This window comes from Schistocerca americana, chromosome 2, assembly GCF_021461395.2.
Source record: "Schistocerca americana isolate TAMUIC-IGC-003095 chromosome 2, iqSchAmer2.1, whole genome shotgun sequence".
NCBI lineage: Eukaryota > Metazoa > Arthropoda > Insecta > Orthoptera > Acrididae > Schistocerca > Schistocerca americana.
Genome location: NC_060120.1, coordinates 177,516,352 through 177,537,332, shown reverse-complemented (window position 1 = coordinate 177,537,332; position 20,981 = coordinate 177,516,352). Strand labels below are relative to the sequence as shown.

Here is a 20,981-nt window from a genome sequence, read left to right as displayed (position 1 = left end):
ATGTGTGTTCACCGCGATGTCGCCAAACACGGATGCGACCATCATGATGCTGTAAACAGGACCTGGATTCATCCGAAAAAATGTTGTTTTGCCATTCGTGCACCCAGGTTCGTCGTTGAGTACACCATCGCAGGCGCTCCGGTCTGTGATGCAGCGTCACAGGTAACCGCAGCCATGGTCTCCGAGCTGATAGTCCACGTTTCTGTAAACGTCGTCGAACTGTTCGTGCAGATGTTTTTGTCTTGCAAACGTCCCATCTGTTGACTCAGGGATCGAGACGTGGCTGCACGATCCAATACAGCCATGCGGATAAGATGCCAGTCATCTCGACTGCTAGTGATACGAGGCCGTTGGGATCCAGCACGGCGTTCCGTATTACCCTCCTAAACCCACCGATTCCATATTCCTCTAACAGTCATTGGATCTCGACCAACGCGAGCAGCAATGTCGCGATACGATAAACCGCAATCGCGATAGGCTACAATCCGACCTTTATCAAAGTCGGAAACGTGATGGTACGCAATTCTCGTCCTTACACGAGGCATCACAACAACGTTTCACCAGGCAACGCCGGTCAACTGCTGTTTGTGTATGAGAAATCGGTTGGAAACTTTGCTCATGCCAGCACGTTGTAGGTGTCGCCACCGGCGCTAACCAGTGTGAATGCTCTGAAAAGATAATCATTTGCATATCACAGCATCTTCTTGCTGTCGGTTAAATTTCGCGTCTGTAGCACGCCTTCTTCGTGGTGTAGCAATTGTAATGGCCAGTAGTGAACTATTGTCGCCAGCCTCCTGCGTAAGTTTGCGCCATGAAATTGAAATATTCTCTAAGATCTTGGAATCCCTGGCATTGATTTCTTGCCAGTATGAGTGTCGATAACAGGCAAAAATGATCGAGATTTCAGATTTCCGGAATGGATGAACTGTCTATATGCATAATTAAATTTGTACAGAACCCTCAGTATGCGAGTCCTACACGCACCTGGACTTTCTTTTGGACGTTATATCAAAATGTGTCGAATTATTAATGTTTAATGTTTGAGCCTCACGTAACGCAAACATAAAAAATTACAAAAATCTGGTGGCCTCATCATCAGCGTAAGTGGAGTGGCTTACGTTGAAATCTAGCAGGAAGCCCGCGACCTTTATGTGAATAATGAGCGCGTCAGTCTCTTCGCCGTTTTATTTGGTCACTAACAACAGATCAGTTGTTACATTTTTAACAAGTGACGTGTCGTTTTTATCGATCAGACAAAGCGGTGAATAGAAAGGCGTGCTCATTGCCAACTGGATCGGCTTGATGCACTCTACAGAGTCCGGTGGCGGCATGCCGTCCCGGGCAGAGCAGGATACGCACCTCCCGGAAGCTGATGCGGTCGTCGCCGTCCTCGTCGACCTCCTTGATCATCGCCTTGAGGCTGAGGTGCGTCTGCGGGGCGCCCAGACGCTCCATCATGCGCTTCACCTCGTTCAGGTCCAGGTAGCCGTCGCCACCCTCGTCATACCTGCAACACCACACAGACGTCCGTCAGTGCTCTGCCTTCGTAGAGAATGGGTCAGATCCGCGACTGAGCGACAACCAGGAAATAAATCACTTAGTAACATGAAACTTCAAGGCTCCGAGACATTTTCAAGTCTCAAACAGCTACGATGTACGAGGTGCATTAAAGTTCTAAGGCCTCCGATTTTTTTTCTCCGGACTGAAAGAGATAGAAACATGAGCATTGTTTTAAAATGAGCCCGCGTTCATTGTCAATACGTCCCAGAGATGGCAGCACCGTACGGCAGATGGACTTTTACCGCCAGCGGCGAGAATGAGAACTGTTTTAAATACTTAAAATGGCGACGTTTTCCTTACTTGAACAGCGTGCAATCATTCGTTTTCTGAATTTGTGTGGTGTGAAACCAATTGAAATTCCTCGACAGTTGAAGGAGACATGAGGTGATGGAGTTATGGATGTGTCGAAAGTGCGTTCGTGGGTGCGACAGTTTAATGAAGGCAGAACATCGTGTGACAACAAACCGAAACAACCTCGGGCTCGCACAAGCCGGTCTGACGACGCGATCGAGAAAGTGGAGAGAATTGTTTTGGGGAATCGCCGAATGACTGTTGAACAGATCGCCTCCAGAGTTGGCATTTCTGTGGGTTCTGCGCACACAATCCTGAATGACGACCTGAAAATGCGAAAAGTGTCATCCAGGTGGGTGCCACGATTGCTGACGGACGACCACATGGCTGCCCGTGTGGCATGTTGCCGAGCAATGTTGACGCGCAACGACAGTATGAATGGGACTTTCTTTTCGTCGGTTGTGACAATGGATGAGACGTGGATGCCATTTTTCAATCCAGAAACAAAGCGCCAGTCAGCTCAATGGAAGCACACAAATTCACCGCCACCAAAAAAATTTCGGGTAACCGCCAGTGCTGAAAACATGATGGTGTCCACGTTCTGGGACAGCGAGGGCGTAATCCTTACCCATTGCGTTCCAAAGGGCACTACGGTAACAGGTCCATCCTACGAAAATGTTTTGAAGAACAAATTCATTCCTGCACTGCAACAAAAACGTCCGGGAAGGGCTGCGTGTGTGCTGTTTCACCAAGACAACGCACCCGCACATTGAGCTAACGTTACGCAACAGTTTCATCGTGATAACAACTTTGAAGTGATTCCTCATGCTCCCTACTCACCTGACCTGCCTCCTAGTGACTTTTGGCTTTTTCCAACAATGAAAGACACTCTCCGCGGCCGCACATTCACCAGCCGTGCTGCTATTGCCTCAGCGATTTTCCAGTGGTCAAAACAGACTCCTAAAGAAGCCTTCGCCGCTGCCATGGAATCATGGCGTCAGCGTTGTGAAAAATATGTACGTCTGCAGGGCGATTACGTCGAGAAGTAACGCCAGTTTCATCGATTTTGGGTGAGTAGTTAATTAGAAAAAAAATCGGAGGCCTTAGAACTTGAATGCACCTCGTACGTAAATAACTTAGTGTAATAACGTAAAGCATCACATCTTCTGAAACCCCCTTTACATTTGTGCGAATAGAAGCGAAAACAAGCGAATGCGCATTCGTGAACAACTAGGGAGCGTTAAATACCATTCGCTTGTAGCTGAACGAGCGCTTACACCAGAGGCGACCGAAGAGAAAGCGAGAAGACGAATACAGCCATAAAATCTGCGTTAATGTTTTTCGGCGCTGATAATCGGCACACAGTATACATTTTTTTTAAAGGAACATATCGCCATACGACTGCTTCATTGTTTAAGTACAAGAAACCAGTGTAGTACTTAAATAAACAATAAACAGTCAAATGGCGATGTATTCCTTTAAAGAATATTGTCTGACTGTTGCTCAGCAACATCAAAAACTGTTTACCATATACATTCTGCCAAGGACAAAAAAGGCCAACGACTCACCACAAAGGAGTTATCAGATTGGGACGGAAATCGCTAGATGTGACGAACTTGTACAGACAAGGAAGTGATTACAATTTCAGAATATTTGGATGATTTATTTAAGAGAAAGAGCTTTGCAAATTAAGCAAGTCAATAATGTGTTGGTCCATCTCTGGCCCTTATACAGGAAGTTATTGGTCTTCGCATTGAGTGACACAGTTGTCGGATATCACACCAAATTGTGTCCAACAGGCGCATTAGGTCGTCAAAATACCGAGATGGTTGGAGAGCCCTGCCCGTAACACTCCAAACGTTCTCAGCTGGGGAGAGCTCCGGCGAGCTTGCTGGTCAGGCTGGGGTTTGGCAAGCACGAAGACAAGCTGTAGAAGCTCTTGCCGTGTGTGGACGGGCATTATGTTGCTGAAGCGTAAGGCACGGATGGCTTGCCATGAAGGGCAACAAAACGGGCAGTAGAATATCGTCGGTGTACGGTTATGCTGACAAGGTGCCGAGAGGCAGTCACGTTGGTATCTTACCACTGTCTGAGGCATCTCCAGACACGTCTTCGGCCATTTGTTACACTTCAGCAAGATAATGTCCGCCTGCACACGGCGAGATTTCTACGGCTTGTCTTCGTCCTTGCCAACCCCTACCAGGGCCGGCAAGGTGTCCGGATCTCTCCCCAACTGTGAAAGTTTGGAGCATTATGGGCAGGGCCCTCCAACTAGATCCGGGATTCTGACGATCTAACGCGCCAATTGGACAGAATTCGGCAAGATATCCCTCTGGAGAACGTCTAACAACTCTGCCGATCAATGCCAAGTTAAATAACAGCTTATGTAGGAATCACAGGTGGACCAACGCGTTATGGCCTTACCCAGTTTCTGAATATCTTTCTTTTGAACAAATCATCCAGTTCTATTGAAAAATTGTATCATTGTATATGTAATCACATCTACCGATTTCCATTCCATTCCGATAATTCCTTCGTGGTGCGTCTTTTCTTCGTTTTTCGTAGCGGAAATTTGAGACACGATGCAAACTTTGTATTCAGAGGATTCTTTTGCATGGCGAGCGCACTATTTTTGAAGTGGTAAGAATTTAGATGTCTCGCTTTGTATGTAGAATTCAAACGCATGGAGGTAACGCACTCAAAGCTGTGTTGCAGTTCCAGCTGTCCTTAGCATTTTCCAAATCTCTGGATTTTTTTTCGGTTGGCGCTTTTCGCAGGCTTATCATTGCAACTCAAAAAATGTTCAAATGTGTGTGAAATCTTATGGGACTTAACTGCTAAGGTCATCAGTCCCTAAGCTTACACACTACTTAACCTAAATTATCCTAAGGACAAACACACACACCCATGCCCGAGGGAGGACTCGAACCTCCGCCGGGACCAGCCGCATTGTAACTGAGGAGGAAATTTAAAATAACAACACTAGTTACAGACGACCAACATAACCAAGAGAAAGGCTAGCATTAACACATATTGTTACGAACTGGCGATGTATACTTTACTGTAGTGACTGTTTCGCATTTAAACAGGTGTTACGTCTCATTTTGTGTGTCTGCAGTGACATACGCGAAGCACGTTAAGCCTCTTAGCGCAGTGGTTAGCACAATGGACACGTCTTCGGAAGGACGACGGTTCAAATCCGCACCGGCCATCCAGATTTAGATTTTCGGTGACTTTACTAAATCGATCCAGGCAAATGACACGATCGTTCCTTTGAAAAGACACGACCGATTTCTTTCCTGATCCGTGTAGCATTCCGAGGTTGTGCCCCGTGTCAAATTACCTACATGTTGACGGGACGTTAAACCCTAATCTACCTACCTTCAGTGATTTTATTAAATTACGTATGCCAATAAAATAAGTTTTGGTTTTCATTTGCATGCCTTTACAGTTTGCTACAGGGCACACAGTGTTATCGTGGGTGAACAGTTTGTATTCATTCATCTATAAAATCACTAACTTAACCGTGGTATATCAGCCATGTAATTACAGATACCATAAAAGTAATCAGCGACGATGATCAGGTCTTTCGTATATTTTCAGTTTTAATCAGCATAATCTTTACTGACAAAGAAATTTGTATTTTTTCCTTTTTAATAAAAAGATTAACAGAGCTTATGATTATTCACTCCAGTCCCCCCCTGATGCAAGCATCTAACGAATTTATCGCTTTTCGCATGTCCCCAGCAGGACCTTTGAGTGCTTCGGCAATTTTCCACTAATCATATTCGTTTTCCTTCAACTTTTGTGCTGTGTTTCTTTTGAATCCCAGAAGCACGTATGAAATCTACTTTCTTCAGTCAGCTTGCTCACGCAGTTCATGTGAACAGCAACAGAAGTAGACAAGACAGCAGACTAAAGTTATCAGCGCTGAATGATTCGCTAGATGAGCGGCAACTAGCAGAACTCGAACGAACAGAAGAGAATGCAAACCGAACACCACCGAATGCCGTTTTCTCAGGCGCGCCTAGCGTTTACGTTCGACAGAATTACCGTTCGCTGTTGCACGTTCGTTCCCGTATAGAAGGGGGATTAACTTATCATCCAATACCGCTCATATGGACCTGTCCTGTCTCAACCCAAATTTGGAGAGAAGCATGAGGGGGGGAGGGGGAGGGGGAGGGAGAGAGAGAGAGAGAGAGAGAGAGAGAGAGAGAGAGAGAGAGAGAGAGAGAGAGAGAGAGAGACGCCTTCTGCTGTTTGAACATGTAGCCAGGGAGAGATGCTGGTGAATGTCCTCCAGTGGACGCTAACGGATACGGCCGAGGAGCGCGCGCGACTCCGGACTACGGGAATGCCTGGCTACGGAACCCCGGAAAAATTTCTCTGCTGAATAATTCACGCGCCGTGCATGCGGACGCGCCGCCATGACCCGCTATACGATCCTCGCCGGCGTCAGATCTGTCTCCTTTGTCGACACTTCCAACTCAATGAGCGATGCTGGCGCCGCCTATGGGAAGTCCACTCATTTTAGCTCGGTCCGTACATATAACGCACATGTACACAGAAATCATTGAACCTGTTTGAAGGGTTTGCTTTGTTCCAGTCGTGTGTGTATCACAGGAGGAGTTGGGAGGGTGGAGGGGGAATTGACTAGCTAGAAGCTACGATCTCTATTTACCTGTTGTCATTCGTGTGATGCAACATTGGCACTATAACTTGAAACACACACCTATTCGCAATGCGGGCGTTGTCTGAAATAGGTGATACGAAAAAGCTAGCATACATTCATACGAGCACTTTCATTCCACAGCATTATTTTTTGGGACACTTGCCAAGCCAAGTTAAAGTTTTCACAGTCCAACACGATTTATTTGTGGTGTGAACTCAAGAACGTCACGCAGAGGCCTGTTCGAAAAACTGCGAAATTAAGTAGTGCTTTCAATGTATTGAGTTCTTAAAGAAATGTCAAATACTGTATTCACTTTCTACATTTTCCTTGTTTATGTAGTAAAACTGCCGCATCCGGCAAGACGTTTTATGTACCTGCGAAATTTTATCGTTGTACGACATATGGTTCACGATATGTCCCGCCATAAATACTGAGCTGCATGAAAACTAAACTCCAGGACGAAACTAACTAGCGATACAGATGAAATACGTGTACAAATATGTGTTAAATATGTTAAAGAAGTGTGACATGTGCGTACACGGATAATGTCGCTGGCAGAAAGCTGTTCCTAAATCCCTCGATCGATTTCAACCATACCTGGTACACTTAATACTTACTATCTGGAAGGATGACGTAATTCTGTCAGAGACAGCAAAGGACCTGGAAGAGCAGCTGAACGGAATGGACAGTGTCTTGAAAGGTAGATGAACATCAACAAAAGCAAAACGAGAATAATGGAATGTACTCGAATTAAATCGGGTGATGCTGAGGGAATTAGATTAGGAAATGAGACGCTTAAAGTAGTAAAGGAGTTTTGCTTTTTGGGGAGCAAAATAACTGGTGGTGGTCGAAGTAGAGAGGATATAAAATGTAGACTGGCAATGGCAAAGAAAGCATTTCCGAAGAAGAGAAATTTGTTAACATCGAGTATAGATTTAAGTGTCAGGAAGTCGTTTCTGAAAGTTTTTGTATGGAGTGCAGCCATGTATGGAAGTGAAACATGGACGATAAATAGTTTAGACAAGAAGAGAATAGAAGCTTTCGAAATGTGATGCTACAGAAGAATGCTGAAGATTAGATGGTTAGATCACATAACTAATGAGGAAGTATTGAACAGAAATGGAGAGAAGATAAATTTGTGGCACAACTTGACTAGAAGAAGGGATCGGTTGGTAGAGCATATTCTGAGGCATCAAGGGATCACCAATTTAGTATTGGAGGGCAGCGTGGAGGGAAAAATCATAGAGGGAGACCAAGAGATGAATACACTAAACAGATTTGGAAGGATGTAGGTTGCAGTAGGTATTGGGACATGATGAACCTTGCAGAGGATAGAGTAGCAAGGAGAGCTGCATCAAACCAGTCTCTGGACTGAAGACCACAACAACAACATCTGGAAGGAAATACTGTGAAGGGAAAGAATCATCAATCTCCTACTAGGGTGGGGATGATGGACAGAGAACGGTGAAGGGCGAGGAGCTGTAAAGACAGAGAGGTGAAAGGGGGAGATGGAACTAAATCAAACATGTCAACTACAGCACATACACTGTTAACAATAAGCGTCTATTTCTAAGCACGGAACCCGGAACCAGTTGTCGGATGCCTATCAGTTTCCAGCGGCTACAAAAATTGTAAGTAAGTGGTGACCGAATTTAAAAATTAAAATATTAACATAATCTACTCGTTATGTGAAAGGTTCAACACAGTAAGTAAAGTATTACGGCTATAAACTACACTAAGACAAAAAATCCTAACATCAAGAAATAATTAAAACGTAAGGAATTTCTAGAATACATTTTCCTAGGTAACATATTAAAGTTGCAAGTTCACAGGTGAATATAAGAGCGAGAAAAGTCATTGTCCATGTGAAATGCTAGTTGATTAATAACGGGTGTAACCTGAAGAATGTTAAATGCAAGCATGCGAACGTGCATTCATTGTGAAGTACAGGTGTCAAATGTCAGTTTATGCGATGGAATTCCCTGCCTGCTGCTCTCGGTCAGTCAATATTGGGACGGTTAACGCCGGTTGTGGATGACGCTGGAGTTGTCCGATGATGTCCCATATGTGCTCCATTGGAGACATATTTGCTGATCAAACAGATCAAGGCAGCATGTCGACACCCTGTAGACCATTTTGGGTTACAACAGCGTTATGTGGGCGAATGTTATCCTGCTGGGAAACATCCTCTGGAATGGTATCACAACTGGTCGAATCACGTACAAATTCGTAGTCAGGGTGCATGGGACGATCAAGAGTGTGCGCCAGCTGCCATACGAAATCCCACGGGAGACCATACCTCCAGGAGATATAATGTGTCTAGGCCTCAGATAGGTTGGTTGCAGGCGCTCAGCTGCCCTTTTCCTATCCAAGCCAGAACCGGCTTTCATCACAAAACGCAACAGACACCCACTCCGCTCTCCAACAAGCTTTCCCTTGACACGACTGAAATCACAAACGCCGATGGTTTGAGTTCAGTGGTATGCACGCTAAAGGACATCTGGCTCTGAGCTGTCGTTGAAGTAACCGATTTGTAATAGTTCGCTGTGTCACTGTGGTTCAACCTGGTGCTCGGATTGCTAATGCAGACGCGTTAACATGCGTCACAGCCCCACACCGATCACGCTGCTCTGTGTAGTGCCACGTATCCTTCCGGAACCCGGTCTTCTTGCGACAGTACCTTCCCGTGACCACTTGCCAGTTGTCATGTAGAGTGGCTACATTCCTACCTCGTCTTTTTGCAATGTTGCTTCTCGCAGCCCTGTTATACGACCTCGTTCAAACCCAGTGAACTTTTGATAACGGCGTCTTTGTCGCCTTAAAGGCATTCTTGACTATCATCAAGTCACTACGTCCAGTCTCAAAGGTAACTAACGCTCACCACCGTTACAGCGTGTATTTAAAGCAAACATGATTTGCATCTTTTTAGTGGCGCTGCTGTTGCCACTCATGCGACTGGCGTGAAATTTGATGTCATCTTTCAGATGTAGAAACACGACTACCAACTTTCGTTTATCTCGCACAATTCCCCCCTGGTGTTGGGAGCCGTGCGGAGTGGCCGCGCGGTTTGAGGCGCCCTGCACGGATTGCGCGGTCCTTCGCGCGCGCGGGTGTGTGTGTGAGAGAGAGAGAGAGAGAGAGAGAGAGAGAGAGAGAGAGAGAGAGAGAGAGAGAGTGTGTTGTTCTTAGCGGAAGTTAGTTTAAGTAGTGTGCAAGTCTACGGACCGATGACCTCAGCAGTTTGGTCCCTTAGGAAATAATACACATTTTTTGGTGTTCGGATTTTTGTTGTGCCTGTGTATGTGTATTTCTTGAGGCAGCGTAATCAAATGGTTCACATGGCTCAAAGCACTATGGGACTTAACATCCGAGGTCATCAGTCCCCTAGAGTTAGAACTACTTAAACCTAACTAACCTAAGGACATTACGCACATCCATGCCCGAGGCAGGATTCGAACCCGCGACCGTAGCAGGCGCATGGTTCCGGACTGAAGCGCCTAGAACCGCTCGGTCACAACGGCCAGCCACGGCTGCATAATATACCGCGCACAAATACCAAGACTACATTTATCCGGTATTTGAGAACGAAATCACTTAAGTGACTTGCAACAAAACTTTACGCATGATTTCAAACCTTTTATAAATTTTATTTCGCTTACGTGTTTAACGTAAAATATTTAATACACTACCTCATTAAAAAGTAAACGCAGTTTTAAGCTGTCTTATACATGGGAGTTCGACTCAAGAATCGGGAGTTTATTATACAAAGAGAGTATAAGATAAAAATTATAGTGTGTATTTTTCTTGCTTTTATCTGAAGTCATGTGAACCACGTAAAGGAAAGATTTCAAACTGTAAACATTTGTTAGTATATTATCCTCTGTCAATAGCTACCAGTGATGCATTTTCTGCAGTTAAGATTACATCTTCTCCCTGGAAACGGGAGTTTTCTGTAGTTGGTCACTTTTAGTTTCACAGACTGGCAAGGCAAAGTTACTGGACTTTGTTTATTTGTCTTATAGCTACGAAAATGCACTTTTAAAGGGGAATCAAATGATCAGGGAGTAATAAAGGCAGGTGGCAAGTTGCCAGCCTTCTATCGAAACGTATCTTGTCAATTTGTCCACTTTTGTCATAAAACAGTACCTCATATGAGCGTGATCACTTACATTAACGCCGGCCGCGGTTCTAGGCGCTTCAGTCCGGAACCGCGCGACTGCTACGGTCACAGGTTCGAATTCTGTCTGGAGCATGGACGTGTGTGATGTCCTTAGGTTAGTTAGGTTTAAGTAGTTCTAAAGTTCTAGGGGACTGATGACCTCATATGTTAAGTCCCATAGTCCTCAGAGACATTTTGAACTTACATAAACGTGTGTGTCAGTAATACACAGACGCAGGAAATTTTCAGATTTTGGAGTTACTTTTCTCTTGGTATCTGTTATCAACTACGTACTTCTAACGCCAATGGTACTTTATTTCCTGAACTGGTAAGTACATACAAATTTGCTCAGTTCGCCAACATTTGTGTGTTGAGTGAACCAAAATATTTTCTGTGGACGAGATGGTCGCACTGCATGTCCATATTGAATATAACCACAGGTAACTGCAATCACTCACTCACGAAACGCTTCTTTATCCATGAAGCAATTTTAGAGCATTTCGGGCTCTCCATCAGATGGTTTTTAGCACTGTGCCTGGTTTCATGCAGCTGTGTGGTCAACACTGGTGTTAGCACTCACCTGGCAGCTTTCATTTCCATTGCCTACTGGTCGCAGAATTAACCACTATTCGGTATGCACACAGTGAGCTTAATCCTGTTGTCCAAAGGTAATGAAAATGGAAGCCGTCAGGCGGAAGCTAACAACGTACCGCCCCTACTGCAGCATGAAGCAAATTGTAGTCCGAAAAAGGTAAATATGAAAATTTCTGCAAGCATCATCTGATGATGAGCCTAAAATGTTCGAAAACTGGTTTATGGAAACAAAGTTTTCGTAAGTGGCTGGTCGTAGTTATCTCTGTCTGTATTGAATTTGTATACAGTCATGGCGATCTACAATACCCATCATGGATAAGCTTGCCATGTCCAAACGTTCGATGTCTGTACATACTCCTTTAAGTGAACGTCTTAGGTAAATAAGACATTTTTTAAGTTAATTAATTGTGGTTCCCATGTTAGCAATTTGGAAACCTAAACATTTAGTGAAAATTCGCGAATTGTGAGAATTGTTTACATGTTTGAATAAATAAAAGCCAAGTCTGAAAGGCCGGCCGCGGTGGTCTAGCGGTTCTGGCGCTGCATTCCGGAACCGCGGGACTGCTACGGTCGCAGGTTCGAATCCTGCCTCGGGCATGGGTGTGTGTGATGTCCTTAGGTTAGTTAGGTTTAAGTAGTTCTAAGTTCTAGGGGACTTATGACCTAAGGTGTTGAGTCCCATAGTGCTCAGAGCCATTTGAACGAAGTCTGAAAGCTGTATCTGGAAGCTTTATTTTTCCTTTACACAGTAGGTTACAGGTTTCGTTATTTACGCCATTTATACAGCATTAGCTCTCGGGGACCAGATCCTGTCTGGGGATACGCTGCGCCTACACGCCTGCGCCGTCTGCAGCTCATACAAAAAGTACTCAAAATCATAAGCAATGCTCCACGATACACACGCATCGCGGACCTTCACCGGGAATACCGACTTGAGACTCTCACGGAGGTAATCCACAAACTCACCACAAGACTATACAGAAACTCCAGACACTCGCAGAACCCGTTTATTCTGAATCTGGGGAACTACGACCACAACCATAGATGGAAACATAAAAGACCAAAAGACATACTTGTAAGGACATAACATCTATGGCCAAGCATATGCAAACATAACGGCACAGGCGAGCCCCTGTTAATCAGACGCCATTACTAGATATCCAGCTGAAATACACTGTCGAATAACTGGCACCACACAGGGAAGCCGTACCGTACACTGCATGCAAACAAGCTCCACACATCCCCCACACAGTGAGATGATCTATGGCCGATCTCCCACTACTGTATAACGATCTTGATTGTTCCAGGAATGCAGCAGCTGCAGCAACCGGGACACATCGCCATCGCTTGTCACGGTAATGATGCATGATACCCATACTAACAAATCCAACCTTGCATGAGCTATCGCAGATAGCAAGCCACTACTGCTCTTACTACCCATCCCACTGTCGCAGAGGTTTTTTTCCCACGGCACGAGCCATGGCACTTTTTTCCCTCTGCTCTTCAAATCGCTACCCTCACTCGCGTTTCGTCCACTATCTATCACCTGATGGACCGTGTTAATGCATAGTCTTACCCAGACGCACGGAGAACATCACAGCCCAGCATCCTGTGATCCACTTACTAGATAACTAACATGTTGACGGAGGTGACAGTAGAACTTTTGGTTTGGTCACCACGTTGGTGCGGGCGTGGAGGGGCCCCATCTCTATCTCGGGGACGTTTTAAACTCAGCCTGGGAGTCACGCAGCCCGCAGCTACAACTTGCTATGTGGGTTGCTCCACGGCAGGCGGCCGCCACGGCTTGAATGAGGGGCAGGCAAATGAAATCACAACGAGACCATGGAACAGTTCCATTCACAAATAGTCACCACACGCGTTAAGATAGTTATCCCACTGAAGACGAGACCATGAATGTTTCGTAGAACATGGTCGGCCGCTGACGGATCCGCATCTGCACCCACCCTTGCACTTCCTCGTCCGACTGAAACCGTCGTCCAAATATGTCTCATCAGGTCACCAAGATCACTGAAGTGTAGCCTTTGTCCGATTGGTAATACGGGGGCCGGCGTTATCGTGCAACACCATGATACCATCCCACAGCATTCCGATAGCCCGAGGGCAAAGAGCATAGCTAACAGTGAAACTTCCCACTTCTTCGCCGCGAAAGAAATCCAAAGCTGTTCAAACAAGTTCCAGCAAAGTCACGAAGACCTCCTTCGACTGCATGGGCCATCTACTCGTAGAGTTCCTCGAGCGTGGAGCCACAATCTATGTGCAGCGTTATGAAGACACTTTGCAGAAACTGCGACGCGGCATAAAGTAAAAACTTTCCTGAATGCTGTCGGACGGAACCACCTTGCTGCACAATAACGCCCGCCACCACACTGACTACGCTTCGTGATCTCGTTAATATATAACAATCTTTCTCAGTAGAAATAGTGAGTAAACCTCATCTGCTGTTCTTCGCTGTCGTACTTTTGAGGGGCGACGTGAGGAAAGCCGCCTACGGTATTTGTACGTAGCACGTTTCCTTCCTACTCAAACTGCTGCAGCATATCATTATAAACAGTCTTGCCTCCAGGAGAGCACAAATATAGCACTGTATACTGAGAATCTTTCTCCGCTGAAACAGCAATGATGCATAGATCTAAGAAATTCTCTCTCTGTTATTTGTGAAATAATAAATTTATCACTTCTGAGCACGTCCCCGCCCTTATAAAGGATTTTTAGCCAATACATTGAAAAACCAGCGCGGCGATACAGACTGTTTCAAACAGTGGTGCCCTTACATTCGCACCAGAAAAGCAGACTAGTTTTATTCTCAGGGAATAACACGAAGTTATTTGCGGAAGACAAATAGCAGAATTGCTTGCACGTGTTACGGCTACGCGTCGCTACCAGAGGAAGTGATGTCTCAAGTTTTTGTTTAACGTAAATGCTGCCTTAGTAAAAACTTAATGTCGACAGTCGTATCCACACTGTAATTATCACAGTGATGTTACTACTACTACAGCTACTAAAAGCGTGCTTATTGTACACACATCAAAAAAGTTTTTCATCAGCCCAGTTCCTAGAACTCCGGAAGACAGACGTTGACTGTTCATATTTTATCACAGTCCCAGTCCCTTTGACTGTTCAGAGGTGTCACTAAACCCGCCCAAAGATGTAAACAACCGTGCATGAGCAGCGCCTATTAGACGGAGGGGGTCCGACAGCCGATCAGTTCCAGTCATTCCACCAGGAAAGAGGAACACAGCTCCTGTTGTCTGTAGTTCAAACATGCCTAGACGGTCAATACCGCGGCTAGATCGCGTCCCCATTGTTACTTTGTGCCAGGAAGGACTCTGAACAAGGGAAGTGTCCAGGCGTCTCGGAGTGAACCAAAGCTATGTTGTTCGGACAAGGAGGAGATACAGAAACAGGAACTGTCGATGACATGCCTCGCTCAGGCCGCCCAAGGGCTACTACTGCAGTGGATGACAGCTACCTACGGATTATGGCTCAGAGGAACCCTGATAGCAACGCCACCATGTTGAATAATGCTTTCCGTGCGGCCACAGGACGTCCTGTTACGACTCGAACTGTCCGCAATTGGCTGCATGATGCGCAACTTCACTCCCGAGGTCCATGGCAAGGTCCTTCTTTGCAACCACCACACCATGCAGCGCGGTACAGATGGGCCCAACAACATGCCGAATGGACCGCTCAGGATTGGCATTACGTTCTCTTCACCGATGAGTGTCGCATATGCCTTCAACCAGACAATCGTCGGAGACGTAATTGGAAGCAACCTGGTCAGGCTGAATGCCTTACACACACCGTCCGGCGAGTGCAGCAAGGTGGAGGATGCCTGCTGTTTTGGGGTGGCATTATGTGAGGCCGACGTACGCCGCTGGCGGTCATGGAAGGCGCTGTAGCGGCTGTAGGATACGTGAATGCCATGCTCCGACTGATAGTACAACCACATCGGCAGAATATTGGGACACATTCGTCTTCATGGACGACAATTTGCGCCCCCCATCGTGGACATCTTGCGAATGACTTCCTTCAGGATAACAACATCGCTCGACTAGAGTGGCCAGCATGTTCTCCAGACATGAATTCTATCGAACATGACTGGGATAGATTGAAAAGGGCTGTTTATGGACGACGTGACCCACCAACCACAACAGTGCCTTGATGAACTTGTGGATAGTATGCCACGACGAATAAAAGCATGCATCAATGCAAGAGGACGTTCCACTGGGTATTGGAGGTACCGGTGTATACAGCAATCTGGACCACCACGTATGAAGGTCTCGCTGTACGGTGGAACAACATACAGTGTGTGGTTTTCATGAGCAATAAAAAGGGCGGGAATGATGTTTATGTTGATGTATATACCAATTTGCTGTACGGGTTACGGAACTCTCGGAACCGAGGTGATGCAAAACTTTTTTTGATGTGTGTATAATAACTGAGTTGCTTTACTTTCGTTTCTTTGTGAAAACTAATTTAAAATTTTAAAACAAGATACCTAATGAGAACACATTCCTCTAGATGGAATATCGATTGGTTTTCTAGAAACAAGCTATCGTTGATTTAGACAAAAAATGTAGTTTCGTGTAATGAACATTAGGTATGGGTACATACAATACATAAAAGTGTTCAAAATTTGCTTGTTTTTACTAATAACTTCGAATTACTTTTTCTAGAGCCTCTTCAAACTCGTCAGTTCCAGAGTATTTCTCTGCGTTTGGTGGCTTCCTCTGGCAATTAAAGTGTTAATTTACACTACTTTACACACTTCCATTTATTATGCTATCCATTGTAATATTATAAATGTGAACGTAGCTTGTCCATTACGCCGAAACGATTTCGATGAAATTTTTTATGGAGACAGCATGAAACCTGACGAAGAACACAGCTGCATTAGAAAGGCAAAAAAAAATCGACCCCTAAAAGGGTGAAGCATGAATGGAGCATATTTTTTTTACATCAGTGAACATAAACCATGATAAAAACTACTAAATTTGTTGCATAATTTACACGTTGTATCATGTATAGTTACTTCAGTAGCACTACGTATAGATGTGTGCTACTCCACATTCACTAATCGGGAGCGATGCTGTCGGCATCATCATGTATTGGGGTAGTAGGAGATGGGGGGGGGGAGGGAGGGAGGGAGGGAGGGGGGGGGTAATGAGCGGCTGTGGACACATCACGAGCTATGCTTACCCGAACAGGCAGATACTTGAAGGCAGGTGACGTTATCGCAAGTACAATCGCTTATTACGCACGATCACTCGTCGTAACTTAACTATTTCTATGCGTCCTAGCTGGAGTGGTAGGGTACATAAGGGGGGCGTGAACAGCGTCACACGTTAAGTGATCACTGTGAACAACACGGAGGTGCTGCATTTCGTGTGAGGCAGCGTTATCAGCTCCTAATAGATTTTGAAAGGGGGCAGCAATGTGGATCTTCATTTGGCCAGCTGGCCGTATCTTACAACATCCAGATTTCTGGGGCATTCGGATGTGACGATAGCTTGATGTTGGACTGCATGCGAACATGAGAGCAGCCAAACTCACCATCAAGGTTCTGGCGGACCACGTCTGACCACCGCATGTTAGGATCGCCGTACTGTGCACAAAGCACATCGTCGGCCCTGCGTATCTGTGCCTCCCATCCAAGAGCAAGTAATGGGCATACTGCAACATTATGTGATTCCGCACCACTCTTCGGAATCAAGTACCAGCCGGACTAAGTCTTAACCGCCCCGTGCACAGGCAGCTGTTGACACCACAACATAAGCGTCTTCTCTTAGGTCCAAGTGCTATGTAAATATGAGTAACATCACACACCCTCTCAGTCCGTGAAGTTTTGTTTCATTTTCTGGTCCTCTTCTGGGAACTTCGCTTTTGTTTTGGATGTGACGTTCTCTACGTTGTAGTGAATTGTGATCGGCTAAGCAGTAATTTCCCAGAATCTTATTGATGAGGAACAACCGCTGATAAGGAGTTATCGATCTTCAAATAACGGCATTTGTAGTCCCTTGTCAGCGAACTTTTCTTACGAAAGATTTCCAGTAGGCAGCCTATACGAAGTTCTCCTGGTAATATGCAGGAAGATTTGTGTTCGTAGAAGGTAATTTGTCAGACCTAAAGGACCTACTAAGGCCTGTCACCGATATTCTTTGCCGCTGGGTCGTTTTGCACGTAAGGTAGTAACGGCACTACTGATTGGTAAACTCCATTGCTGCCCACTGTATCCTACGTAAGAGTTCGACGATGCCACAGTACAGCTGCGGAAATACAGTCAAAATTTTCTAAGACTTGTGAACAGGGAATCTACACACAAAGACTTCATCATCTGGTAAATGCTGCAGTGGCTGTAACACTGGACTCGTACTCTGAAGGAGAGCAATTCGAATCCCCAAACGGCGGTCTGGGTTCAGCTTTGTCGTGGTTTCCGTTGATCATTCAAGAAAAATATCGGCATGTGTTCTTCGTAAATCTATTTCCTTCCTTTTTCCTCCCCCAGCAGGAGTTTTTGCTTCGTCCGTAATGATGTCATTGTCGAAGGGACGGTATACTCCCACGCTCTTTAATCGTTTGAACGTGATCAAATTGTTTCTGATAAAAAGTGTATAATTAAAATGTCGCATTGGAACAGTGTGGAAATGCGATTATGAAATTAGGAGCATGAAGCAAAAGTGCCGAAGCCTGAAGCACAAAGTCGCCTTTTTAAAGTTTTTGAAGATAAAATATTTGCATGAAGCCCAAAAGCGGCATCAAGTTACCCAAAACCGATCGAGATGGCGCAATGGAAAGACACTGTCCCCTCGTTCTGAAGGACGGCAGTTCGCTCCCTCGTTCGATCACTTACATTTAGGCTGTTGCTAAATCGCTTAAGGCGAATTCCGGGATGGTTTCGTCCCTAGGCATTGCACGTTTCCTCTTCCTCTTTATCTACCTAAAGCTCTTGCTGCTCCTTTCCTTTTATAAAGCCGACTCTGAAGAGTGGACATCACAGTGCCGAATATTTGAAGTGCTGATGTCGTAACTGGGATGTAGTTGTCACAATACTGTTGGCAATGTATAACTTATTTCTCAGTCACAATGTTTTTTTTTTATTAACATACTAGCTGTTCCCGGACGCGCTTTGCTGTGGCTCTGTCTGCTTAAATGGAAAAGAAGAGAGAAACCACACGTTTCTGATTTGTGGGAACTGGATATTCCTTCGCTCCCTTGCCTCTGTCCATCTCTATCTTCATCTCCCCCCGTCTTTGTCCATCTCCTCCTCCTCCACCACACTCTGTCTATCTCCTCCATCCCGTTTTCGATATCTAGTCCTCCCAGTCCTCTGTCAATATGTCAAAACTTCAAAGCAACCGGTCAAAATCTTTCGGAGATATTTGGTTTTGAACAAACTTTTACATTTATACATAAGACTGGTTTCAAATCATCACATATAAAATACTTTGCTACGAATAGCACGTCAGTATGAACTGGTGTATCGCAAGCAACCAAAAATCAAGTCTGCTGCTTTTAATGCTGCAGTTCATATTGACGTGTCATTCATAGTCAAGTATTTTATATGTGATGATTCTGAACAAGGCATTGAAACTGACCATATCTTGTTAAAAATACTTTGTGATAGAGACAAAATTTTCATATTATGTATAGATTACTGGTAGTTCTCCCCACGCAATTTTTATCTCCACATTTCGCTTCTTTGCGACTGAGTATTTGTTCGAGTCCCAGTTCGGCACACAGTTTAAATCTGCCAGGTAGTTCAACATCACGTACTGTGTGTTTTTATTCTTTTTCGTAACTATTATTAAGTAAGAATTTGATTTTTTTTCACCAAGAAAGATTGAGGCGAGAAAACGACATGCTTTGTCTGGAGAGCCAGTAATAATAGTTTTGGACGGTAAAGCATGGAAAAACAAGCAAAGCGACATATTGCTAAACTGTGGAAATAGGCTACCGCAAAACTGAGGATAAATTTAGGAAAATCCGGCTGGCAGGAAAAAGTTTTCTGTAAGGGAAATTGCAGTCCCTGCCTGCTTGGTTTCCCGAAATAAAGTACGGTAAACACGGATTACACAACATCACTCTTCGTAGAAGGTGTGTTCTCACAACCTTATCGACGTGTGCGTCGAGATACGACAGCGATACACGTCCCACTCTACAAGACACGTTCTTAACATCTAAAGACCGTTGTTCAGATAAGTTCAAGCATTCTCAACCAGGGCGTACTATCGAGGCAACTATGTCATCTCTGTCTACAACTTGTGAGCATAAATCTCATTCGAGCTCTTTTAGTTTAGTTTCTGGAGGACAGGAGGGAACGCTACGCGATCTGTTTATTCACCTTGCTGTGGAAAGTATTACTCCGATTGGTCTTTAAAATTTTCGGGAGCTGCCAGATGGCCATAACTTGCAAGCCGAACAGTTCGACTCAGGTGCAAATACACGGAGTCCAAAACGGCACGTATCTTCTTTTGTTTACAACTCAAATATCCAGATTAGATCCCGTAGGTAGGCGGAGTGGGGGAAGGGGGGGCTGAGAGAGAGAGAGAGAGAGAGAGAGAGAGAGAGAGAGAGAGAGAGAGAGAGAGAGAGGTAAATTAACAGGAACCATATATATAAGATCAAGCAACTCTTTTACAGTGCTCTGTGGCTGGATGATCATGACCCAGTGCCCACTGCACGTATAACTAGCGTCCTTGGGTCAACAACGAAACCTACCTTGAAAATATGTTACGTCGATAGTTGTACTGTGCTAAGTTCACAATCTACTCGCTACCACTTTTACTGAATAAGACATACGGACTTCGAAAGCTTTATCGACTACCTTTACCATAAATGCTGACACCATGAAACAATACACGATCCTTGTTGTTCCCGTGGTACTACTTCCTACCCGTCAGACCAATACAGCATGCCGTACGTAGCAGTCTGTGAAAACGGCAGTTTTCTCTCTCCTTTGCGCATAGAGTTGACAATTTTGATTTCCATAAATTTTCAGATCTGGTTGAACACTTTGGATTCCGCTCAAAACGCCCTCATATGGGGAAGTCACTACCACGGCAATGCTCTGTTTGAACAATGTACGTTTCCTCTTCAACCCTCCAAGATTAAAGAAGAATATGATGCAAATCCCGTCGACGATGAAGTCATTACACACTGAGCAAAACCTTGGATTGGTCAAGGATGAGGACAGGAACTAGGTGATGACTCTTACAAAGGAAACATTCCAGCATTCACCTCAGATGTGCAGAAACCACAGGAAACCTTCTCTGGCCGGCTTGGAACCCCACTCCTCCTGAATGCGAGTCCTGTCTCAAGTTCTCCTAACGTTTTTTAGATATTTCCACTCAGTAGTGTCTTACGGAATAATTTCGTGGGGTATCTCGCCACTTAGAAAGAAACTATTGACTGCAGAAAAGCGAACAGCAAAAATAATAGCGGCTTTCACTTCATGTCATCTTACCTGTATATGGAGATAGGTATTTTATCTACACCTTCACAGTAATGTATTCGGTGGTGAAATTCGTCATACATAAGCCATAGAAATTTGTAAGAATAGCTATGTCTATACCCACAATACCAGGAGAAAAAAATAACCTTTATTACTCATTACTAATGCTGTCAGTGAGTCAGAAAGGAGTTCAATGTGCACCAAGAAACGCTTTTGATCATTTGTCCAAGAAC

General features: G+C 44.9%; 1 protein-coding gene across 1 annotated transcript in view; it reads right to left on the bottom strand.

The window, feature by feature from the left end:
- Positions 1-20,981, bottom strand: part of LOC124595080 (EF-hand domain-containing protein D2 homolog) — a 290,914-nt gene that overhangs the window by 26,245 nt on the left and 243,688 nt on the right. Inside the window, exon 2 of the mRNA XM_047133662.1 lies at positions 1,360-1,507. Within this exon, the coding sequence (XP_046989618.1) occupies positions 1,360-1,507 (148 nt within the window). The remainder of the gene's footprint in view (positions 1-1,359; positions 1,508-20,981) is intronic.